Consider the following 25,476-nt stretch of genomic DNA (forward strand, 5'->3'; position numbering starts at 1 on the left):
TAAGCCATCACTAAGGTGTAAGTGCAGGGATGTTGGCCTCTGTTTGCAAAATATGAGACTGGGCAACGAGGAAGCCAATATTTCAGACGCACCAAAACTGTGCACGTGCTTCACTGATGGTGGGTCTACGGGCGGCTCTCTGGTGCGGACAGGCTCCACTTGCACTCCTAAAGGGATATAACAGCATCTCTTTAGCATTTGCAAAGTGAAACAAATCTGACTTGAGACCTACTGGCTACTTAACACTGAACCTGATGGATGGAAATAGTGGAAAAAAAGAAAAAAAGATGAATGAATGGATTTTATTGTGCAAATGCAGCAAGGCAACAAGAATAGTAAGCTCTTGTTCTCTGGTCGAGAAATACAAGGTTTTAGATGCCACATATTTTTTAGCATATATAATGTGGCCAGGGCAGTAAAGGAGCATAGTGAGAAATGGCACACTTAAAGGGACGCTCTGCATAATGACCTTGATAAGGGTTGATGTTCGGTGTTATTGGTGTAGTGTAGTAACAGACAAAGCATTTGAAAAGACAAGGACAAAGGTGGAGAACACAACTTAATGGAGTTGATATAACGAGAGTAAACCTTTCATTAGTGTATACCGATATATGCTGCATGTACATGCCATATTGAGGCCATAGAATTACTTCGACCATGAAGTAATGAAAGCCAAAGCTTAAGAAATGAACATTAAAGAAACGTAATAAAGAACTCTTACTAAGCAAGTAGATGGCTCAAAGGCTTTTACGTCTTGCATGCTGCCACCTTACAACCACTGTCACTGATTGGTTTACAGGTTAATTCAGGTATGGGGAGGGGTTGGGGCAGCAAGTATCTACACCTTGCAATGAAATAAAAAGATAAGGGGGCACAATATGACACTGAATTCAAATTTTGGATAGACAAAGTTGCAAAGAATTTTATGTGCATTGTGATTTGAAGCACTCACACAATCTCATGCAAATGTGGCGGTGCTGTCAAGCGGGCAATCAGAATTCATGAGGAAAGATTTGCAAATGTGCGGTGAATTATGCAGTGCAATGCTTCTAGTGATGAATTTTGCATAGGAAGTGTGGCACAGAATATTTTAGTAAGATACTGTGGTGTCTTTGTTGCTGAAAATAGTGCTGCGTGCTAAGCCATGAGCTGAACTGAAACAGTTCCCCTCGCTCCCATGCTAATAAAAGTGCAGCACAGATGGGCACTAGTGCCACAATTCCCTCTAGTGCAAGTTTAAAAACTCTTATGGTGGTCTCCAATCTTTCTGCTTTGCTTTTAGGTAGTACATTTTTTTTGCTTGAAAGACAGCAACTGCTTCTTTGGAATATGTGCACTGCAATTCCCTCTAGTGTAAGCTTTAAGAACTCTTATGGTCAGCTTGGCTTTCAGGTAGCATTTCTTTCACTTGAAAGACATCAACTGCTCCTTTGGAATGATAACAATGATGCCGTGCTTTCAAAAACACGTACTTGGTTCTGCCTTCCTCTGAATGGTGGCTAAGGCATCCAAAGCACCGGCGTGATTCTGTCTAGCTGCTCTTGAATAGTGTTTTATTGCTGCTGTAAGGTCCTTTGGAACAGCAAGGCCCCTCTCAAAGCACAGGCCCAGGTAGAACAGTGCATCTGGATCCTGAGGCAACAAAATACTATTCAATATTGCCTTCTAAATTTCTTTGCTAAGTGAAAAAGGTACCTTGGCAGCTGCAGCTTCCTTCAGCAATGGCACGGCTTCATCAAAGTTTCCCTCTTCAAGGTATTTATGTGCAACGAATGTCTTTGCCTGTAAATGAAACGTACGATTTGCAATACAGCAGGCCATTTGCATTGCGTCCATACATTTTTTTCTGACTGTGGCTTTGATTACTGTACATATTTCATGTGCATAGAAACAATTTACTCTGCCAGACAGCGGGGGAAAAAAAAATACAAAGAAGCACATTACAGAACAATCTTGGTAAAAGCATGCTGGTTTAACTGATGCAGCAAGAAATGTGAAGCAAAGGAGGTCTAGATGGGAAGCACTATAATGCAACACGTGTGCATGATTGAATGCAGCACAACAGCACCCTCTGCCAACTGCTGCACTTGAGACATCTCTGCTGTGAATCCTGTATAGTGCTGTTAGCTTTGAGGTAGCATACTTAAATAACAAGGGAGCTCGAGGATTGAAATAATGCAAGCAAATTGAATAAGAATACAGTTAAATTTTGATTTAATGAAATCAATCGGATCCAAAAATGATTTAGTTAAATTAAACACTCATAAGATGTAATCTTTGCCTGCATGGGCTTTGTTACATTGGCACTGGTAAGACAACACATGCTTCAACTCAGCTGCGACACAGTGGGTGGTGCCATCTGATAGAGCTGATGCTGAGCCATCAAAGCTGGGACACTGCAACGGGCAGTCTGGTAAAACGAAAACAGCCAGCCTAAAACCGGCATGGTAGTGTGCTTTACTGCAGCAACACGAGTCAATTTTGAGGTTTTTAGGGGCGAAGCTCCTTATAGCGGCACCCGTTTGTCCCCGTCGTAGTAGGTAGCCACGTCTAGTTTTATGAATTGCTCAATAGATGGCGTTGTGTGTCCGTATATGTATACCCATATCATATATACATATATATGTATACGTATAGTATAACCGGAAGCCGACTTCCGCTTCCGGTTCCACTTCCGGTTCCGGCTTCCGGAGAACGCTTCCGGCGTTTTATGAAAAAAAAAATCCAAAAGTTGTGTCCGTAGCGCGGAATCGAACCAGGGACCCCTCGCTTCCGAACGCGCGGCGCTAACCACTACGCCACGAAGCGCACATAGACACACGCACCACGATGGCAATAAATACCCAACATTAACGAAAGGCCGCGTTTCTAGCGCGTTTCTAACGCGTTTGTGCTAGCGCGTTACGGCACGTGTGAGAAGCTGGTGTAAGACGCTGTGGCCTCTCTGCCTTACCTTTAACGCGTTTCGAACGCGCTGCCCAAGGCGGTGGCAAGTCAAGTTCAAGTCGAGGAGCGTTTATGAATACGGGGGGTATACTCTCTCAGCAGTCATGTGATGGCGTCGGCAAACGCGGTGCACGTTCCGGCATGTGTAAATGGCTGCGTAAGACGCTGTGGCCGCTCCCCCTTACTAGAGAGTACTGCACGTTTCTAACGCGTTTGTGTTAGCGTCCCCTTAAGCGGGAGATCCGATGATTCCCTCCGGAGCTTCGCCCACTCATCATCATTCACCCCGTGGATATGCTGTGATTTTTCAACACAAGAAGCTCTTTCTGTCTTTTTTTTTTTTTGTTTCTTTCTGTAACCTGTCTCTTTATCCACATTTCCCCCAGAACATTGTTAAATTGGGCAAGATGTTGAGTTTACTTTATTGCTCTGAGGTTTTCAATGCATCAAGCTATGTATTGCTATGTGTGTTGGGAAATTGAAAGCAGTTGAGAAAAAAAGAAAAAAGAAAAAGAAAGCTGGCAGACCTGGATATCACGAGGACTCCAAATGACAAGTTCAAATGTGGAAAGTTTGTGTATGAGCTAGAGGGTTTCTCTTCATGTGAACATACAACTTGGCGATGACAGAGCAGGCATGAAAAACTAACTGTGTAACTGTGTTTCACTACAATAATTACATTGTAGTCTCCATTAGACCTTCAGTTACCAATCATCAGTTTGCTATGCGTTCATTTTCCAGTTATTGCCATTCAGCTAAACTTTTTACACAAATAAATACTCACGTTTGGGTAAGCAATTGATGCACAGTTTTTCGAAAATACTTTGTTCACTCAAGCCAGCCGCCTTTCTTCTTTTTTTATGCACTTCGTCTAGCTATGCCTTAATAATAATGCACATATTACTGTACACAGTTTCTTGTGAATATTCTATAGCTACATATTTTTTCTTATTGTTAGTTCACTTAAGAGTTTACACTGTTTACTAATAGCCATGGTTGTATAACTAGGAAAAGTACACTTTCTAAAATTATTATTGCATAACTTGTGCTTTTATTGTTTGTTCACTTGCTGTTTTGCAAAATGTACTTTGCTACTGTAACCACTCACTTCTGTAATGTTTCTGACCCTGAGGGTATCATAAATAAAAAAATAATAATAAATTGATTTGAAAAACTGAAAGAGCACTGGTAGTCAACATACTCGAAGAAATGTCCGAGTCTTAAGTGACTGCCATATGCAGTTGTACATTCAAGACAGTTAGTACCTGAGGAACTCCCAAGTTGGAGGCCTTCTCAAGCAATGATTGGCCAGTATTAGTGTTTCCATGACCTTTCAGATACAATACACCCAGGTTGTATGTTGCCAGTGGGTGGCCGCCAAGAACAGCTGCTTTGTAGTGCATCACTGCCTGCAGGCAAGCAAAACACTGATTTACACAGTAGTGCCAAGCAACAGGCAAAGTCCGTAAAAACACAGCTGGCAGACTTAACCTAAACATGCATTCAAGGTAGATGAGGCTAGAAGGGGAACATTACCCTTGGACAGCTTCTGTCCAATGGACACAGATGATTTGCTAGCAGAAACAACAGCAAGGCCAATCTTTCCTTCCATTCTTCTCACACCCAAACTGCAGTACCAATGATGCTGTTGCATGATGTGCCAGATTTTGATGCCTTTCCATCAAAAGGTCCAACCGTCGTCAACGATTGTTTTTTCTACTTGTACATGCAATGTAATTACAAAGGAAACAATAACCTAGCCTTGGCCAGTATTTTCTACCGTACAACAGGTGTTTCAGGAGAGTGAAGGTGGCATTGCCACCTATCTACCACATTCACATTGCCTTCCAAGAGAAAAAGGTCTTGATTTATTGATTGATTCGGTTAATGTCTCAAGGCAATAGCTGCACTATGAGATACATAGTAACAAAGGCTCTGGATGAAATTTAATCTCCCTGGGATCCATAGCACGCACCTCGAGACTAAGTACATGGGCATTCTAGCATACTTCTGCCATAAAATGTCGCTGGGGATCAAACCCATAACCTTGACTTTAGCAGCATGATGCCGTAGCCACTGAGACACTGCAGCAGGCTCAGAGAATCGCTTACTCTTTGGAAAAGCAATCCATTTGCGATTTCAGGAGTGTAATCTATCAATATGCCTGGCAGTTTTGTTTGATGCTTTAACAACTCCTCAAATACATAAAATTATTATGGAAAAAAAGGACTACCTTTACACAAGTCTTTCAAGTGCATTGATACTTTGAGCCAAGCCACACATGCTTACACTACCTTCTCCAAGTCCTTGTTGACACTCCTGCCAGTTTCATAACAGACTCCCAGGTTGTAGTGTGCCCTGACAGAACCCAGTGCTTGTGCTTTCTCAAAACTCATCAGGGCTTCACTCTCATTGGTCTGCAATAATTGGGCACCATTGATGTCTTCAAGACAGGCAAAATATTCTTTCATCACACTGGCAAGCTGCTCACTTGCTTCATCAGACTGCAAGAAAAAAATATAACATAGATCGAAAAAAGGCTCTTAATGGTAGAGACGTATTAAACAGTGATAACAAGACGCCACTTACTGACAGCGGTGGCTGAGAAAGTCCTTCTGCGAGACTGCGGTCACCATATGAGGACAGATCCACGGAATCCACAGAGGACTGATGTTCTCGAGGTAGAATCGAGCTTGATGAGACAGGTTGCGGAGAGGCAATGACAAGGCGAAAGACGAAGTTGCGTAAAAGGTGGCAGAGAGTGAAACAAGGTCGTGCAGCACTGTCCGGGTTTCCATTATCACAGGTGATGGTGTGGCCAGCTTGATCCTTTCCCCACAGGCACCGCCTACTTTGCAGCTGCAGGTTGAGACCCACTGCAAGCAGCGTCCCCTATGGTGCAGAAAAAGTTCCCGAAAACAGAGGTAACAAGAACTTTTAAACTCTCCTTTCAGCGGAGCGTTTCAGAAAACACTTTGGCAATTGACATACTGCACTATCTCAATACAGCCAGTCATCCATCCTAGAACACAGTTTGTGCATTTCTTCTCCCTTCTGCACTTTCCTTCATAGCTGAAAACAAATTTGTAGCAAATGTAGAGTGCACACAACACTCAATCTCTACCATAAGGAGAACTGCATGTAGTAATACATTTAAGAGCAATATATGAAGATTTACATACTCTACAAGTAATGATGCTAAATTTAGTAATAAAAGATTTCATCTAACCATTTCATTGAGCTGCATGACTAAAGCCATAAGTTTCTGGCTAAATATGTTTCATCACGATTAGGGGGCTATGTCAATGGGAGGGGAAGCACATCTAGGTTTTCTCAAGGCACTACTGAGCTCAATTTCGCAAAGGTAACATTGTACTGCACAAACCTAGTTCAGCTATCTCAGTGCTGGCAATAAAGAGAGCTCAAGGATTTGACACAGTGCTACTTAAATGTGCCAAATGGAAATGGTCTGAGGAGAAGCCTTATGAAGGAGTAAAACAGGCATGCTGTCCTAGCACAGAAATTTTTACCCCCTAGAAAATGTGAGATATACAAATAAAACAAAAACATTAAATGTAAATTATGTACAGTTACAGCATTAACAGGTGCAAGACCTGCACTTCTTTTTTTTAGAATCTTGGCAGGTTTAGGCTCTTAAACAAGTTGCCTACCTACTAAAGGTGTGGATAGCGTGGCAAATGATGTAAAAAACCATTAAAGTACTAAAATACTAATAAATTCAAGATTCAGCACCACTGATCAAGTTCTGCTTAATTTTAAAATGCTCCTGCTTGCAATGTCGCTCCCATCGTCACCGAAGCTTGCCACCTCATTAACACACCCAAAGGTGGTGGTTGTGCGGATGCATGCATTGTGTGGCAGTTAACTCCGGGCGAAACATTTTCTTTTTCTTTTCCCTCGAATGTAGGGGGTGTGGGTCTTGCACGAGAAATATGAGGTACACTTGATTCGCCTGCACCACCTGAACCAGTTCACGACGTGCTGCACACTTGCCATTCGTTTCAGCGGTGCAGCAATGGCGCCCTCTGAATTGTGCCGTTTGTTTCGAAAGGTGCTGGAAAAGTGCAGGGCTGGTTCACGATTTTACTGCACCCTCTCTACTGTCGGTGCCGACTCGGTGCAGACATACAGATGCGAAACAGTAGCGCAGCAGACTACACAGCATATATGTGCAAGCGCGTTAAAACACCGCTTACGTGCATCTGCTGTGTCTACGCAAGCGCGGGTGTATTGACGCCTCAGAAGCCAGTCATACCAGCAGTTCAGGACTTCCCAAACTTACGCACTCCGTGCACATTAGTTGGAAAAAATGAAACGCTTGCACCACGTCTGCACCTTGACATTCGTTTCGAGCGTTGTGCTGTGCCTGCACTAAGGAAATCGAGCTGCACAATTTCTGAATTTCTTGTGAACCACTGTGAACTGATTCCCCATGGTGCAAGTGAATCGAATGGACCTATGGTATCCAAGTAATTGTAAGGTGCCACTTTCAGACAACACTCTGCATACACCGCTGCTCCTTTGGCAATCAACTTTCTCAGCAAGCTTGTATCGTGTAGTTTAGATAATAAAAAATTTTGCATCTATTTGCCTGCTGAGTGGATAAAAAATTCGCGCACCTGGCTATGGCCAAAGGAAATTGTGTTATAATAATAATATTACGGGTGTCACACGGTGCATTTTCACTGGGCCCAATCGGGATCTGCTTAGGCCAATTTGGCCTGCAGTGAATACATTTATCTATCACGAGTGGCTCATTTGCACAAGCTACAGAAAGGAGCCCCCCAATCTTAGTCGTGAAATTCCATCCATATCGGGCTCAATTGCAATCGAAAATGTGCCGTGTGCAATCCGTATTAGGCAAGTGGACTGTTAAAGCCATCTGCTGTTAGGTAATGAAAACAAGCAATATTGAAAGCAGCAGAGCATGGTTCTGTCAGCAGGTGGCGAAACCAGTTCGCTTGATTGGTGGAGCTCACAGGTTAAGAGATAATGGTGGTTTTGCCTTTTTGCCGAAATAACAGGCCATAAACTGACATGAAATGTTTGATTATAAAGCACAGATTATTACACAATGCAATATTGGCTCAATATTTGAACGCCCACGATGCTGTGCTAAGCAGAAAATACAAGTTATTGTTTGTATTTTAAATTTAGTAAAGTGAGCAAAGCAAGAACAATAAAAAAAAGCACTAATCTCTGAGGATTGTGTATATTGAATTAACACTTTGTCATATGAAGCGACACCATCGTTTCACTTTAGGAACAGAATGTACAGTCAAGTTTAAATTTCAACGCTACGGTTTCATTTCCAGGTTCGTTCCTGTACCTGGTTTTCTGAATACGTAATACTTGACTGTTCTCTCCTGTGAATTCAGACGGGTGCACTGCGAGAAGTGTATTACATTAAATGCAATCAAAATATCCGGAAGCCTCTCGCGGGACAGCAGAAAAAAAAAAAAATCTGTTCAAATCTGCACACCGCAGTGGGGACTCCAGGGTTCTTTAACGTGCACTTAAATCTAAACTAAACCTAAAGCACTTCGCCTCCATCGAAATGCGGCCGCCACGCGAACCTGCGACCTAGAGCTCAGCAGCGCAGCGCAATGCCATAAGCGGCGCTGTTCCTATCTCTAATCTTCTTATACATAAATACGCTTATGCATGAAAATCCTGCCCGAGTGGCGTGTTTCCGAGTTAGGAAATAATGCTCGCGCGTAGGGGCAAGTGCACGGACGCGATAACCCCACTTATCCAGCAGCGAGCGCCCTGGAAGTGTGGTTCTCTGCACAACCGGAACGTAGACGGTACACTCACCACCCATCCGACAGTTTCCACAAAACTGCATGCTGGCCGGTGCGTAAAAAAGCGGCCGTCCTCGTGGCAAGTTTCTCTTTTACGTCGATCGTGCTCGTTCTGTCCGTTGGCGCCGAGATTCGCAGCCGGGATAACGAATCTAACGGGAGAGGGAAACAGCGTGTCACAACAGAGTTCGGATCGCGACCGTGAAGAACTGAACACGGGTCGCACCTGTGAGTGTCTTGCTTGTCAGGAGAGTCTTCCGACTTGGGTTTGCGTTGCTTCCGCAGTCCCCATCGCACAAAACCTAAAATAAGGGATACGATGTTGAGCAAGCTCTTTTTCACCGGTGCCAACTCCGAGCGCCTCGTGCAACACGGAAACTTACCTCTAAAGCCTGACCGCCACATTCGATACGCCTGAAACAAACGCTCAGGTAACACTCGACAAATAAACTCGCACACTGTTTTCCATTCACCACTCTACAGTCAAAACTATAGGTGCTTTTGATAACTAGAGCAACATCACACCATCACTATCACACACGAGATACTGCACGGCATATGCAGCGCACCGCGGTGCTTAGCGCATGTCGTATCACAAAATCTACTGTTGTTGGCTGGTTGCTGCAAGACTCGCAACAACTTGACCTTCGCACAAGAATTAGTATCATCATCATCGTGCTTCAATGGAAGTTTGCTCAACGTATCGCGGGGCTTCGCCTTGACCATCACCGCTTGACGATAAAAGTGATGCAAACTCATTATCAGGTTATTAGCACTAGATACGTGATGTTTGTACTTGTGTGTTTGTAGTGGTTTGTAGGTTTTTTCTACGGTGGCTAGAACCGTAGTTGTGCCCTGGTGCAACAAAAGGACTGAGACAGCTGAGATGTCATCTGTAGAATTAGACACAGAGGACGCTGTGAGCGGACCGGCGGTGAAAGGCTGAACGCCGTGAAAGCGTGAAAGGAACCGAACAGAGAGGCGCGAGGTATTGCCTGTGCTCGCAGTGAGGAGCAAAAGAAGAAGCAAAAGAGATTTTGCCGATTTTGATTGTAAAAGCAATCTTATTTGAACTGAGAAAAAATGAGAATGCGGTCAGTAATGTTAAAATACCTAGAGCAGCCTACTCAGTTGGCTGTCCCTGTGTTGCGCGCCTGTAGATGCAAAATATCAGTTTTGAAAACACACGCACTAAAAGGATTGCCAGACTAGCCCAAACGATGAACAAGAAAATAAAATTCACCATGCAACAGCGTCCCGAAGACTCATGTTAGGCAGAAATGTTAGCGGATGTGATAGCAGAAGTCTCCAGGAAACTGCCGCCACGTCGTCTAGCTAGAAACCGTGCTGCCCTCTTGCGCCTGCGAACGTTGGCAAGACGGAGCGTTTGCTAGTTCCCCAAGTAATATACTGAATTTGGACAATCTTGCGGCTCTTGCCGCCAAAGTTTCAATTTGCTTTCGCGTAGCGTTGACAACGTCTCGCTGTAAACCTAGGTGATGTGATTAAAAAAGAAAACCATGAGTTTCACAGGTAAAGTTGTTCCATAGTTGTTGATATATTTGGTCTTGTCGAGAGAACTGTCTTGTAACTTGTGCTTTGTTGACATTTCAGAGTGCGACTCAGGACAACGACTTGGTGGATTATACCAACTGAATCAGAGTGTTAATGAAGTTGATCAACAAAAAAACATGAGCTTTACAGGTGAGGTTGCTCCAGCAATACTGACGTGTTGTTTAAACTCATGTTTTTGTTGACATTGCAGAATGTGACTCGGAGCAGCAGCTTGTGAGCACTTCCTATCTCAGTGGATTAAGTCCATTCAACCAGACTGGATCGCCTTCCCTCATTGAAAGAGTGAAAGAAAAGCTTCGGGAAAACACGCGAAAGTTGCTGTGCCTCCCTCTCACGCCGCACCAAACGCTACCAGATTCCCTATGCGAAGATACATTTTTCGGATTGCCGGTTATTGTGCGCAGCTTGATTGAATTGCACCATGGCATCACAGAGCTGTACGGTAAGAATGGCTCAGCTCTTTTCCTTGTTTCGGAATGCGTTCATGTTGTAAGCGCGGAATCAACGCCAAAAGCAAATGCTACATTATTGAAGATCATGCCGTTGCCACTGAAGGTTACCCTTTAGAGGCAAATATCTAAGGCACAGCTGCTCGAATATTTACGATTACATCACCCGAAAAGGCGACCATCATGACTGCAGGACTGAATTCACACGCACACACACACTGTGTTGCAAAAACAATAATTGCCTAAGTAACAAAATTTCATTAATCTACTATAACTCATGACACTTTATGGCACATGTTGCAATTTACAAATTGTAACCAGTGAGTTCGCAAGGTACATCCATTTAGAATTAATTCTGAGGATGACACCAGCTTCGAGATATGCGTTCACAATGTGTGCGACAAAACGTATTGGTGTTCCAGTTTTTTTTTGTCCTGTAATGCATAAAAAGACGTTTTGTTAAAAAAGAAAGTTAGTAGAACAGTGCATTTCACCACAAATCTGTGCCAGTTTAAAAATTCATTCCAAATGGATATGCCTAGAGAAGTCACTGCAACTACAATTCGTAAATTGTTACATGCGTTTTGATTTCTTGTTCTACTAGTGTCAGCCTCTTCAAGTGATTCAGCTCAAGGTTTAAAACTGCCATCTGCCACAGACAATTATTTAAAATTGTGTATAACTCATCTTGAAACACACAATATTTAAATCTTAGGATTAATGAATGCACGCTTATATATTTTTAAATTCTTTTTATCTATTAATTATTTCTTTAGTCTTTCCAAATGCAACATCAACAACATTAATAATAATAATAATAATATATTAACACACAATTTATATATCAATATATGGGGTGATCATTTTTAAGTTTTATGGAACTTTTAAAAATCCCTTGTTGCAGATAACATCGTTCTAGCTCTTGAGCTGGATTATACAGAGAGGCGGACATTACTTTCACAAGAAATCGACACACATATTAAACTAATTAACAAAAATGAACTTATTAACTTCTAAATTTAATGGAAAATAAGACAACCACTCAATCGTAGCAATTGATACAAAGGAAACCAATGCGGGTTCCTCAAAAGTCTCGCAGTTGAAAAATTTCCCCTGGTCCAGGACTCGAAGCCGGGACCACCGCCATTCTGGGGCAGCCGCTCTACGTGGTAATCTGAGCTAACCAGGTGGCTAGCAGATGGCAAGGCGAAGTCGAATTTGTCAACAACTCGAAGCAAAGGCAAATGTTTGATGTAATAGTTTAGCGCAAACCCGTTAGGTGGAAAGAAGTAATCAATGGAAAATGAGACTTGACACAAATTACTTCGAGGCACATATAGCAATTTACGAATTGTAGCCGGTGAGTGTGCAAGGTATATTCACTTGGAATTAATTTCCAGAATGACACCAGTTTAAGGATATGCGCCATCAAACTCACCCTAAAAATGCACTTATATTCCACTTACTTTCTTAACAAAACTCTTTTTTATGCATTAAAGTACAAAAGTAACTGGAATGTACATGTATTTCGTCCCACACTTTGGGAAAATAATATATAAAAACTGGTGTCATCCTGGAAATTCATTTCAAGTGTATATGCCTTACAAACTCACTGGATACGATTCATAAATTGCAATCTCTGCCATAAGGTAATTAATTAAAAGTGAATTTTTGTTAATTAGTTAAATATGTGTTTTGATTTCTTGTGCTAGTAATGTCAGCCTCTTCGGATGATCCAGCTCAAGGACAAGAATTATACTATCTGCGATAGACAATTTTTACAACTTCTGTAAACTTAATAAATGATCACCCTGCATAAATAACTCAGAACAACACAGCATGTTCAAAGGCAAAAGATGAAGAGGAAAGTATGGTTTGTTTTGGCTTTGTTCTACCATAACTGAACCATTTTTTGTCCAATCCCCGGCTAACTGAATGTCAGGGTGTGTACACCTTCTTCAAATCGTTAAAAACCCTTGAACTGGTAAACCTATAGATTCAAGGCCCTTGAAATTCTGTGAAAATAAATGTGTTCCTCAAATTCCTTGAAAAATGGGTTTTGGAGCGACTTTTAAAAATTCAAAATAACAAACTCCGCATCAGGGAATCGGGACTATGCCATGGACGCTGCGCTGCTATTGGGAAACAAACGTAGATATTTTTAGAGGGTCACTAAGTGATGCATTGTGGCTGGTGTGTCGGTCGACATCCACCCATGAACATTACCATTGTGGAGTCAGACAAAGCCAGATCAAGCGACTAAGCTGTACCGCTATATTTCTTTTTCTAGTTGGTCCATACCGCAGTCATCATGGCTCAATTTGTGAGCCCTAAGCTCTAGAATTGTCTGGCTCAAAGTAAGTTTCAGCTATTTGGCTGTAACATGAGTATCTTTGGCTGAAGCCAAGCACAACCAACCATCATGCAAGAATGCGACTGACATCATTACAATGGGAAAGTCAACTTTGAAAAGCCACCTGAAAACCTTGAAGCATGTGTCTTACTCAGCAGCTGCATAGCTGCAAAATTTTGCCCCCATTGAAACGTGGCCACCGTGGCTGGGATCAGACCAACGACCTTGAGCTCAGCAGTACACTGTCATATTCACTATCTTTTAGTGTATCTGTACAAATAAGGTTTGTTTCCCCCTCCTTGAGTTACACCGTTCAGAATCCTTTAAATCCTTGATTTGTCCTTGAATTTTGAGTCAAATGTTTTGTACGAACCCTGGCTGAACGTACCACTACATTAAATGACATCTTTGTGCTTTATTGCTTACTAAGTGCTGACCTGGACTGCCAGAATGGATTACATGTGCATGTGTTGCTAGGTGTATCTGTATATGTTTCTACATAAAGCATAATAAGTCCTTTCTTATGTCGCTGCACAAAGTACACAGTGCAAAACTGCAGAATAAAGATAGCGGCCAGCATGCCAAGGTCACCACCGCGCTTGCATTTGGGAAAAAGATACGAAAGGTCTTTTTTAAAAGATAAGAAATGGCTAGGGGCATAGTCATGGCTGCGATTCAGTTGAGTGAAGTCAATTTTTGCTGTGTAGTGTGTGCTTCTTTTATTATTTCAGTCTTATTATGGAGTACTGTGTTCAGTATTGCGGTGGAGAGAGTGTGGTTATTATCTCCTTCTGCCCCCTTTGCTGTATTTGTTGCTATTTGTCTTGGTTTCTGGGATGATAGTATTATCTGTAGGTGCACATGAGGGCAAATAGCCCAGGTTCTTATTATTAGATTTTTTCACGTATTAATTATAAATACCCTGGGTGTATTTATTACACAACTTATGGATCAACTTTGCCATTGTAAGAAGTTAGAGTAGAGATCTTGTGCTTCAGCAGAAGAAAACAGAAAATAATACTTTTTTTATTTGGAGGATTTTCTGCAAGGCATATGTAGCAAGAAAAATGAACAAGAGGGAATCAAATGAATGCGTGCAGCCCTGTGTGATGCAGGTACTTCAGCAATGAGTTAGCACATTTGTTGTCCAATGGATAAAGTCGTCTGGAATATTCGGCTTTGGTTCTTGCTTTGTTGCTTTTACAGATTGGCAGAGGGAATGCTTGAGCCTTCCTGCTCTCAGTCAGAGGAAGAACCTCATCTACTCGCTTCCCACAAGTGGAGGCAAGACTCTGGTTGCAGAAATTTTGGCCTTTAAGGAGATACTGTGCTGTCGCAAGAATGTGCTCTTCATTCTACCTTATGTGTCCATTGTTCAGGAGAAGGTGTGTACCTTAATTGTTCCCCTTTGTATCTACGACATTTTTGTCTGATTGTACTTTACCAGTGAAAGAATATAGAACTATCAACATCTTCATGTTGGTGAGTTGGTTCATGCTCAAACTTCTAACTGAAGTCAGCAGAAAAAATTGCCTGAGAAAGAAAGAGGAACTGCTATCTGCTCTCGCCTTCCTTGACCTTGTCGACCTTGTCGTTGACCTTGTCGGGCCCTTGGGCCTTCCTCTGCAGCACGCGCGGTAGAACATGCGGTGGTCCTTCTGCCAACTTGATCAGTGCGCATGCTCCATGTGGCGCACACTGTGGTGGGGCACGTTTCAAAGGCTTCCAATGCCTGCTGCACAGAAGGGCCCGACACTCTCTCATTTTTTGTGCTGCTTCAGATAGAAAATTTTGATATACAGTATGTACATTTCTTTCTTGTCATTAGGGCGCATGTAATAAAAAGAAACTAATAACATTTTAAGAAGTTGTCAGCAATCACAAATATGAACAACTAATCCCACTAAATGTGCAAAAGTGATGAAATCATGTCAGCTTATGTAATGGCAACACACTCGCTCTTGCAGTACAGTTCGCTTGTGTCAATGAGTGCGGTATGCCCTAATCTTGCACTGACAGATTTAATGCAGGGGTGGTGCTGACCCTCTTTGTGAGTGTTTTCTTCCTGGAACAAGAACTGTTGTAGTCTGCGTAATAGCAAGGGGTAGAACTCGACACAGGATTATGTGTACGGTAAAACCCCTTTAACTCGAAGTTGTAAAAACTTGAGAGATAGGCAGAGTTTTGAGATAAGCAAAATCACGAAAATAGAAGCTCGCTGGCCGTACGTAGATTACATGCCACATGGCGCCTTTCCAAAATGCCACCAGTAATATCCTTAGTCACTTTCGTGTCCAGCGCCAACACTTTTCGAGATAAAAGGTGAAAAACACATGGGTTGACACCAAGGCAGGAAAAAAAAATTCTACTTAAACAATATTTCGCGATATCAGAGTTGTAGTTGATGAGGATTTACTTATTTGTTTTATCTGTCCATCAAAATGAAACACCATGAAAATCATGGTGTTTTGCTGCCCATGCATCCTTAGTCACAACCGTATATAACAAACCGAAATAAAATGAATTATTCTGTATATTCAACAGGTGAAGCTTACTGACCGATGCACATATAAAATGGCTTGTTGATACCAAACTGAACATTGGATACATCCAACTCGGGGCATCTACTGCTAGCACCATGACCCCACTTCTGTGCTAAACGCTGCTTTCAAGTGATTTATTTTATGGTTTGTCATGCTGTATTTCCTTTAACTTGCATGCGAGAGCACTTGGAAGTGTGCCAGAAGCATACTGGAAGCATATTGGAAGCAATATCTTATCGAGTCGCCATTCTTAGTGACACTGGTAAACTGTTCAAGGTGCAGGCAAAAATTACTGCCTACTATGTGTAGCTTCATTAAAAAAAAAAAAATGGCTTCCTTTCTTGCTTTTTTTCTCCACTGGTGTGAAAAAATTCCTATAATAATGAATGCATTCCAAAAGTTTAAGTTGTTATAAGTGAGTTTGAGTACATCGAATTATCTGATACTATGTCAAACTATTTTCATGGCACAAGCCTGTTAGTTATGAATGGGTTTGAGTGTATACTATCTCATGTTCCTTTACCATGTACACACAATGGACCAGGAAGGCTCTAGTGTATGGAAGGCTCTAGCATACACTACCGATTGTGTTGAATCAGTACAAAAGATAATGTGCAAATGTGATAATACTATGTAAAAAATGTATGTGTGGAAGTGTATGTATACTGAATGGATTGTATGACGTTTAAAATGCATCTTGTAAATTATCTCCTTATCATTGTTCAATGAGCCGTACGGTCTTAATATTTTGATAGTGCAGTAGGCTTCCTTTAATTCGACTTTGGTTAATTCGTTTTTTTGTTGTTTTTTTTGTTTTTTGTTAATTCGATCCCTACCGAAGGTTTGGGCCCATGCATTTTTATGGGCCCAAACTTTTGTTATTTCGATCCTAAAATTGGCCTTTGCCGCATAATTCGAACTTGGCCAGTCAGCATGCACACGCCTGACCCTTATGGTGACCCTGATAGCGACCCCTATGGTGACCCTGATAGCGGCCCCTTTAGTGGCAGCCTTTGTCTTGGCAGAGCTTAGGGGACAGTGAATGCATTGAACATGCATCATCTCATTGAAAACACCTATTTTTGGCCTGCCGTAGTTAGATTTTCAAGCTATAACCATAGCTCATAATGTTTGGTTACCATATTTACTCGATTCTAACGTGCATCTCTCTTTCTTTTTAAATGGGCGAAAAATTGCCAGCGCTGTGCAGTCGGACAAGAAACCAAAACTGCCTTCGTGGCATTTGTATGCTTTACAGCATAACACAGTTGTATTGCGGCGAAACTGACTTTAGGAAACTGGCTGCCAGTGTGTGACACATATTATACACTTCCCCATTTTTACTTGCTAAAAAATAAGGTGCACATTAGATTTCTACTTTGTTTAGGAGCTGTAATGTCATTTTTGCATTAGTTTCCTACCTCGGACACATGCTAAGTGTGCGTGCATTTGATTTGTGGGCATGTTAGAATATGGAAAATATTGACAAATGAATCAGCGGTGTGTGTTGGAGTTTTTTTTTTTCTATGTATTGTTTAGTTTGACATGCATTTTGTTGGTCCCATCAGGGTCGAATTAATGGAATCGACTGTACTATCATGTTTCTCCTTATGTTTTTATTCTTCAAACATTTATTGTTGGTTGCGGAAGCAACAGTTTGCAACGTGTCACAGTTGTAGTAGAGTGGCTGGACTGTAGTCAGCACATTAGATTTCTACTTTGTTTAGGAGCTGTAATGTCATTTTTGCATTAGTTTCCTACCTCGGACACATGCTAAGTGTGCGTGCATTTGATTTGTGGGCATGTTAGAATATGGAAAATATTGACAAATGAATCAGCGGTGTGTGTTGGAGTTTTTTTTTTTTTCTATGTATTATTTAGTTTGACATGCATTTTGTTGGTCCCATCAGAGTCGAATTAATGGAATCGACTGTACTGTCATGTTTCTCCTTATGTTTTTATTCTTCAAACATTTATTGTTGGTTGCGGAAGCAACAGTTTGCAACGTGTCACAGTTGTAGTAGAGTGGCTGGACTGTAGTCAAGTTGCGAAAGTAGCTTTTTCTCTAGCTGCCTATTTTTGGGCTACACTGTATCTCTTGTGAAGACAAAGTGTAACAGTTTTAATAATTAATTAATTAATTTATTTATTTATCAATGAGTTTGATCTTTGCTAACTCAAGCTGACAATTTTTATTATTGCCTTTGGCATGCTTTTAGAGTCCTGCAGCAACTGAAGTTGCAGTGTTGTACTTCTTGCATAGCTGTGCCATAAATAGCAGTCTTGGCCAGTCTTGTGTTATCTGTGCAAGTGAAGTGTGTCTACCTATGGACGACACAGGTGCGGTCCATGTCGAGCTTTGGAGTGGACCTCAACTTTCTGGTGGAAGAGTACGCAGGCAGTAGGGGTGCCCTGCCACCTCCAAAAGAAGACAGCGCTGTGCTGTCTACTTTGCCACCATTGAGAAGGCGCACTTTCTGGTGGATTCACTGATTGAACAGAATAGACTGAGTGAGCTGGGCCTGCTTGTAGTTGATGAGGTGAGTCATTTTTGCTGTAGCAGTGTTGTGGTGCCTATGCCAAGGTCAATGACACACGAGTGCACTCTGTGTTCTCATTCTGAGCTGTCAGTGCAACAGAAGCAAATGACTTTGCTGTGTGTACTCCACATCATGTAATATGATGCAAAGCTTTCTTGCACTAATGTGTCAGCTTGAGTTGAGTAGCAAATGTTATCATATGTCTTGTTATGTGAACTTTTCTCTGTAATTTTCTTTGCTGTACAGAGTGATCTAACATGAAAAAGAACACCTAATTGGTATCTGCACAGTGATTACTGCAGGAGTGTTCCCTCAAGCCTCACTCACTAATTCTTGTGGAGTACTTCTCCTGTCAGAGGGTCTGCCTCATTTTAGTTTCTTGATTTCAGTGCATAAACAGTGACAGATCGAAGTCTTGAATGTCAATTAAATGTCCTCTTTCTTGTTGGCTCCAACTGAACATTCTGTTATCACCTGTGGATGTATTCTCCTGTCAGAGCGGGTCTGCCTCATTTTACGGAGTTGGCTAAGGAGCTAGGCCTCGCAACGTCAACACTGAGCACAATTGTTGCACAGCGAGACTTCATGAAAAACGTGCTTTCGTTCACGTAAACAGCTTATTTGAACATACCGCGCACCGATCGAACCGCATTGCTTAGAGCAAAAGCTGTGCCGCGCGCCAAGGAACGGAAAAAAAGAACCCGCGGCGGAAATTCCTTCTCTCTCAAAAATGCATCGTGTACGTCTTCTAGACAACCGTATTTAGTAGTGCCGAAGTCTCGCAATGGCAGTGAGTCACATGTTGACCTTGCTTATGCAAACGCTCGCTTCCCACCGAAACTTCAGGGGGCGGCTAAAATAAGTGGAGTCGAAGGTGGAGAGCTACTGCGAGGAAAGCCACCTGTCAAAGCTCCCTCAATGAAGTTCGGAAAAGAGCATTTAACAGCAGCATCGTGCTATTGCACGAATACTTCAAAAACACTCTATACAGTATTCCTTGGATTGCAAAAAGGGAATACTACTATCATAATTTGTGCAGAAACTCCTCTAGAAGTTGTCTAAGTATGCGTAAGCATTGCGCCACTTGCTCATCTCCATGCAGCGAGGTGCCATTATCAATGTTATGAAACTTGATCTGACCAGTATAAACACTTATCAGATAAGCCCTCACTGGTTGTTATCAACCTTATCAAGCATGATCTGACCCTTATCAACTCTTATGGGTCCTTATCAACCTGAATGTCCAGTGAAGCTGTTGCAAAACCGCCACTACATTTGCTGAGGGGGATATGCAATGCTTTATTGATAGTTCGGATGCTTGTTTTGTGCTTGTTCTTTATTGAAATGTATGCTGTTCTGTGTGTTGTATGGGTGATTTTAATGAATGTATGCACTGTTCGCTTCACTTTGCTGAACGCTTGTAGCCTCTGCTTTACGTGGGTATGAGCCATTGCATTTTTTGCTTGCTTACGGGGCTATGAGCCATCGTTTAGGCAGGTATGAGCCATTGCATTCGTAATGCGTGAGGGACAGGATTCTCGTTGGGTAGGCATAGAAATGCTTACGCATTTAAACTGAGTTGGTGGCATTTCTATGTAGTATTCATCTCACCATAGTGGCCTCTAGTAACACCGACATTATGCGTGGTGCGCAATTATGGACATTTCAAAGGCTTCACTGTGAAATAAAGGATGCCAAGTCTGTCTTCTGTCAAACCTGAAGGAATTACTGTTAAAGAGACTGCATCTGTGCCATCTTGCGTAATACGAAATGAAGCACAGGCACTTATTCGTGTGGCATACCTGCTAACTTCTACGATTTCATCATAAAATGCCCGATTTCTGAGGCTTGTTTACAATTGTTGTATTGGCACCAATAGTTTTATGATTTTTTTCGTTTACATCTAGCTTATGGTAGAACTGATTTCAAAAGAATATAAATACAGTCGCTGACCAATTTTTTAGTGGACAATTTGCCAGATCCCTTCATTATTTGGGCTTGCCTGCAGCAGCAACACCAACTTATCGAACCAATGCATAACGGCAGCTGAAATTTTAGTCAACGTTACGCGAATATTTCACAAATAAACTGCACAAACTTCTTTTCTTTTTTTTTTTTTTTTCATGATGCAGATCATGCTGCGACTATGGAGCAGAGTGTCTGTTCACAGTGACCTTACTGAACAAAGTCAGCGTTAAACAATCATCATGTCGAGTAATCAAACAATTTGTAGTAAATTTCACCAAACTCAAGTATTTTTCAGCTTCGACTGTAGTGCTTTTTAGATTTTCATTGGCAAATCTGGTGCTTTTACAGTGCAACGTCTTGCATGGGTTCGCAAAGCGTGCTACAGTGTACTAAGGATCTTTCTCCTTTGGCTGTGCAGCTGCATATGCTGGGTGCTGGGAGCAGTAGGGGAGCCATACTTGAAAGCACGCTTGTCAAAGTCAAGCACATCTCCCGTGAGTGCTGTTCGTGTTTGAATCGAGTGTTGACACTTGGTGCCGTAGATATGCAAGTGGCTGTAACATTTGTGGCCTGGTAAGAAAGGTTAAAGGGAACATTGGCCATTGACGTCAAACAAAGCTTTCAAAAAGCAGGCTGACAGTATTAGTGCTGGTTTTACTTCTAGTGTACCTGTTTGTATAACTGTTCTTGTACAGCTACTTGAACCAAACCGTGTGAGCAGTAACAGTCGAGCCCGGATAGTATATCGAACCCGGATATAACAAATTATCGTGTATAATGAACAGCTGTAAAATTTGATTGAAAATTTTTGTATAAGATTTTTATTTTATATATCGAATTATTGATATAACGAACGATTTCGCGATTCCAATTCCTTTCGAGTTCGGTATATCCGGATTGGGACTTTATATAGCAAGAAACATATGCTATGACACATGTGAAAGGTCTCTGCTGCGGCTGTAGGAATTTGTTGGAATCTCTTGGAACCTATTGAAAGTTGGATGGAGTTTTCGGTTTGGCAGGTTCTATGTTGGATTGGGGGGGGGGGGGGGGTGCACACAATTACACAATTGTTCTGTGCAGGCAGTAAGCTGTCATTCTTTTTTGTCCATATTTTATTCAACTTCAAATAATTAAGACTTGTGAGAACTCAAGCAAAAGGCCCCTGTGCCTATATTGTAGATTAACATGAGTGGACCATATTTGTTTTATGTGTTGCCAAGTATAGTGTATGGGGGAATTCGGGCCTTCTTGTTTTCTTTTCCAGCATACACTCAAATTGTGGGCATGAGTGCTACTATTGGAAATATGGATGACCTTGCTTCCTTTCTCGGTGCTGAAGTTTTCGTTGGATCCTTTCGCCCGGTATGTCCTGCTCGTTGTTGCATTCCGAACCAGACATTTTACATCATTGAGGTCTGGTTGCATAAAGCTTTGTCACCCATAGATCACTAAGTGATGCATGGTCTCACATTGCTGTCTTGAAATTGTTTCTTGCAAGTGAAAATGTCACCTAGTACATAGTAAGCTTAGTTTTGTGTGTAACTTAGTGAAACTTCATCTTTCGGTTAAAAGTTTTCATTGTGAGATGTCAGGGAATGCAAATTGTAAGAATTATTTCTCTGATTTGAGCATCATTCTGCAGTAAATAACGTTTAACTTTGAATTTTGAATAAAATTCTGTATGCGTGTTTTGCATCAGTTTATAATTTATGACTGACCTCCCTTCAGAAAAGGTGACCTTGTCCCAAAGGATGTATTATTTGGTAGTTTCTTTACATATGTTGCTGCATTGTGTGGGTCAAATGTCTGGCAAAGTTATTTTCTGTTGTTTTTTGGATAAAATTGCCAAATTTATTGCGCCTCTTAAGCTAAATTTTTTAAAGGTTGTTTCAGGGCTCCTTGAAACTTGCGATACTGTGCACGGTAGTGTGCACTCTTGCGTGAGCGCAGCATGGTCGTCTGTCTACTGTCAGTGTAGTGACTGCCTTATAGTTGGCACATGCTCCAGCTGAAGGGTGATATCTCTGTCAGTAATGAAACTGAAGGAAAGGTTAAAATGCTGGTGGTATGAAACTTCTTGATGCACTTTCGATTCCCCAGCGTTGGATTAATGTGTTAAAAAATATGTAGTTTTTTTTTGTGTTTTGCGCTGGTGTGTGGTGACTTTTCACAATATGCACATGTTATCTTCTCGAACAGGTTGAGTTGAGGGAGTACATCAAAGTGGAAGACTACATTTTTGAACAGCAGGGAAAACATGAAGAGGAACCCTTTCGAGTTGTCCGCAAGCTTCCTAAGGTAGTTTCTCTTATTTCGTTTCTTGTTGTGCATTTCAATCTCAGATTTCTCGGGACTTTCACTACTGGCATGCCTGAAGTGGGCATGAGTACACCCATTGCAAAAAATGGACAGGCTAATTACTCTGCAGTTGAAACTGACTGCAGGCTTGTGTAATGGCAATTCTATGGCACACGTGGCATTTCAGGCTTTGTACGGTTACGAAGATAATACTACTGACCTTTCTGAGCTTTGGAGCTCTGCATAGTCAGTAATAATTCCATTACACAGCTTAAAAAGACACTAAAAGAAACTATTAAGTCGTTAGTTCCATTGATTATTTGTATAAAGTTCTGTCATTGTTCTCTGTGTGCCATTATGTGACTTTGTTGCGTAGAAATTTGCCACCAAACTGCTCCCCAGTTTGAATCGCCAGTGCCAAAACGGTGGAGTTCACGTAATCCCCACATGACTTCCCTCTCTGCTGCTCTCTGTGAATCAGCCAGTGCTGACATCACATGAGCAGTACCATAGTCCAATATAAGTGGCTTGCGCCACTCTTGATTTTTCATTTCCGTTATTTTCGCGTTTACAAAAGCTCTGTTACCGCTACGAATGATGAATTTGTTATTATAGATGGCATAATCTTTCATTCTAGCTCGTCGTAATACTTTCCTTTAGTGTCTCTTTAAAACTTTAAAACTGCATTTGTTTATTATGGCCTGTACATATATTTCAGGCAGTGGCTGCACAGTTGCTGTGACATTTGTTTTTAAAGGCTAGGAGCAAGGCAATTCAGAGCATGCTTCTGTCTACCAGAAGCTACTATACTTTGTTTCATATTTAGCGTGCAATACTGTGAAAGCTATGCAAAAAGTTTGGTAATCAAAATGTATAACTCTGCTAGTTCCGTGGTCAAGTTATGTGGTCGCGCACCTTTCGCGGGAGCCTGCGTGTAAGACACCACAAAGGGCTGCAAATGAAAAACCCGAAAAGGAAAACAACGAAATTCAAAATGATCTAAAACGAGGTTTTAACAGCCGTATAACACAATGTGTTCTTTTTAAAGGTAAAAAAATTTTTCATTTATTATTGAGCCTAAATAAAGAACAATTTCATGTAATTGCTTATAAAAAGCACCTAACTATTTCTTGGTGTGAGCGCAGCTACTGCAAGAAATCTTGCTAGCCTCCACAGTGTTGCATGCCGTGTATCAAATGGAGCATCGTTAACTCATTGTGGTGGCCCAATGGCTATATCATCCTGCTGTTGAGCACGAGGCTGTGGATTTGATTTCCGGTCACGGTGGCTGCGTTCCGATGGTGGTGGAGTGCACCAATGCTTGTCTGCTAGCATCTAGGTGCAGGTTTAAGAACTCAAAATGGTCAAAATCAGCCTGGGGTCCTCCACTATGGTGCCCCCCACAGGTGACTGCACAGCTTTCGGACAGAAAACTTCATCGGTCAAACCAGGCTGGCTGGTTGAATGCAGCGTATCTCTAATTAGGCGCTGCCAAATGGTGAGGCTGATGTTGCTACTATACTATGGTAGGCAAATGTGTGGGCATGGCAACAAGGCAAACCTCCATTTGGCTGTTGAGACTCCTTGGTCGTCAGGTCGAGTTCTCAGTAAGCGGAAGTTGTGCAAGGCACTGCACGACAAGACATGCTAAAGAGTTGCTGTTGCCCTCACGGGGTCACTGCGAATGAAAGTTATGAGAGGGAAAAAAAGGGAGGAGAATTATAGAAATGAAAGTCTCACTTAGAAGTATGCTGTTTTGAGTCAGCAGCATCCTGCAGGCAGTGCAAAGTTCAAGGTTAACGTTTTTTTGAGTCTACACAAGTGAGGTGATGGCTGTGCATGTTTGGCACATTGTAACTCATTTTTCATCTAGGGTTCCTGTCCCTCTAGCTGCCTCCAGTTTCTCTCTCTCTCTTACTTTTTTAATTCAAGGAAGGCTTCTGTCAGAGTGCACAATTTCCCCAATGCCCGACACGCCAATCTTTCTACTAGCGCTCATCCAGCAAATGAGAAATGTGCTTGGTAAAAACTGTTGAGGACTACCTTTTGAGTGCTGGATGTGTTGTGTTGAAGCTTATTGTTCCAAAAATATACATGTTTGAGGAGAGGGGAAAAATAACTTGTATAACTGGCATCTTGATGTTGCTCCCACCTCCTACACTAAAGCACAGTGGTTAATATAACTCTCTTTCTCCTTCGGTGTGTGTTGTTAATACATTCATGCAGTGTAAAACAGTGAGGCGCTCAATAGTGAAAACTTTGTTTGTCTGGCCTTTTATTGTGTAATTACTGACATCTTTTTCACATTCGCTCTTCGACTGCGGGTCATACCAGTTTCTTCTCTGGATTTCTCACAGCAATGCTTTGGAATTTTTTACCAGAATGTGCAATGTGAAATGGCCTAATTGCTTGACTGATTGATTGATTGATGGTGTTTACCACCTCGAAGAAACACAGTGGCTGTTAAAGATGCTGTAACAAATAGCTCAGGACCAATTTTTGCCAGCTGGTGTTCATCAACATGCACTGGAAACTTGATACACAAGCATTTTTGCTTACTGTTCTCATTGAAATGTGGCTACCACAGATGGAAATTGAACCCAGGACCTTGTGCTCAGCAGAATGTCGTAGCCATGGGGCCACCACACTATGCGCTAAGTAGTATACATAGTAGTTTTTTAAGCATTTGCTGCACTTGATTATGCTCTCAGCTCCACTAATCAGCTCTCTGCTATTACTGCCCTTGTACACTAGCAAGGCCAGATGCAGGACCCCGAGCAGCTGACTCTTCTGGTTGCAGAGACGGTTCCACAGCACTCATGTCTCGTCTTCTGCCCAACAAAGCAGAACTGTGAGAGCGTGGCACTGCTTCTGGCTCGTTTTCTGCCTCAGTGAGTGCTTGTCATCATCTGCGTTTGACTCTCAGACATCACATTAGAGAAAAAGATTCTTGTTGGCATCTTTCGACTATAATTT

General features: G+C 41.9%; 1 protein-coding gene across 1 annotated transcript in view; it reads left to right on the top strand.

Annotated features, from left to right (window-relative positions):
• The first annotated feature begins 10,073 nt into the window (after positions 1-10,073).
• The window catches only part of LOC119449823 (helicase POLQ-like), a 34,375-nt gene continuing 18,972 nt past the window's right edge, over positions 10,074-25,476 (top strand). Inside the window, 10 exon segments of the mRNA XM_049665459.1 lie at positions 10,074-10,304; positions 10,386-10,475; positions 10,537-10,788; positions 14,355-14,533; positions 18,032-18,110; positions 18,113-18,231; positions 20,618-20,693; positions 21,467-21,564; positions 22,402-22,500; positions 25,255-25,391. Coding sequence (XP_049521416.1) covers positions 10,292-10,304; positions 10,386-10,475; positions 10,537-10,788; positions 14,355-14,533; positions 18,032-18,110; positions 18,113-18,231; positions 20,618-20,693; positions 21,467-21,564; positions 22,402-22,500; positions 25,255-25,391 — 1,142 coding nt within the window. The 5' untranslated portion in view covers positions 10,074-10,291.

This window comes from Dermacentor silvarum, chromosome 4 (genome assembly GCF_013339745.2).
Source record: "Dermacentor silvarum isolate Dsil-2018 chromosome 4, BIME_Dsil_1.4, whole genome shotgun sequence".
NCBI classification, from domain to species: Eukaryota; Metazoa; Arthropoda; class Arachnida; order Ixodida; family Ixodidae; genus Dermacentor; species Dermacentor silvarum.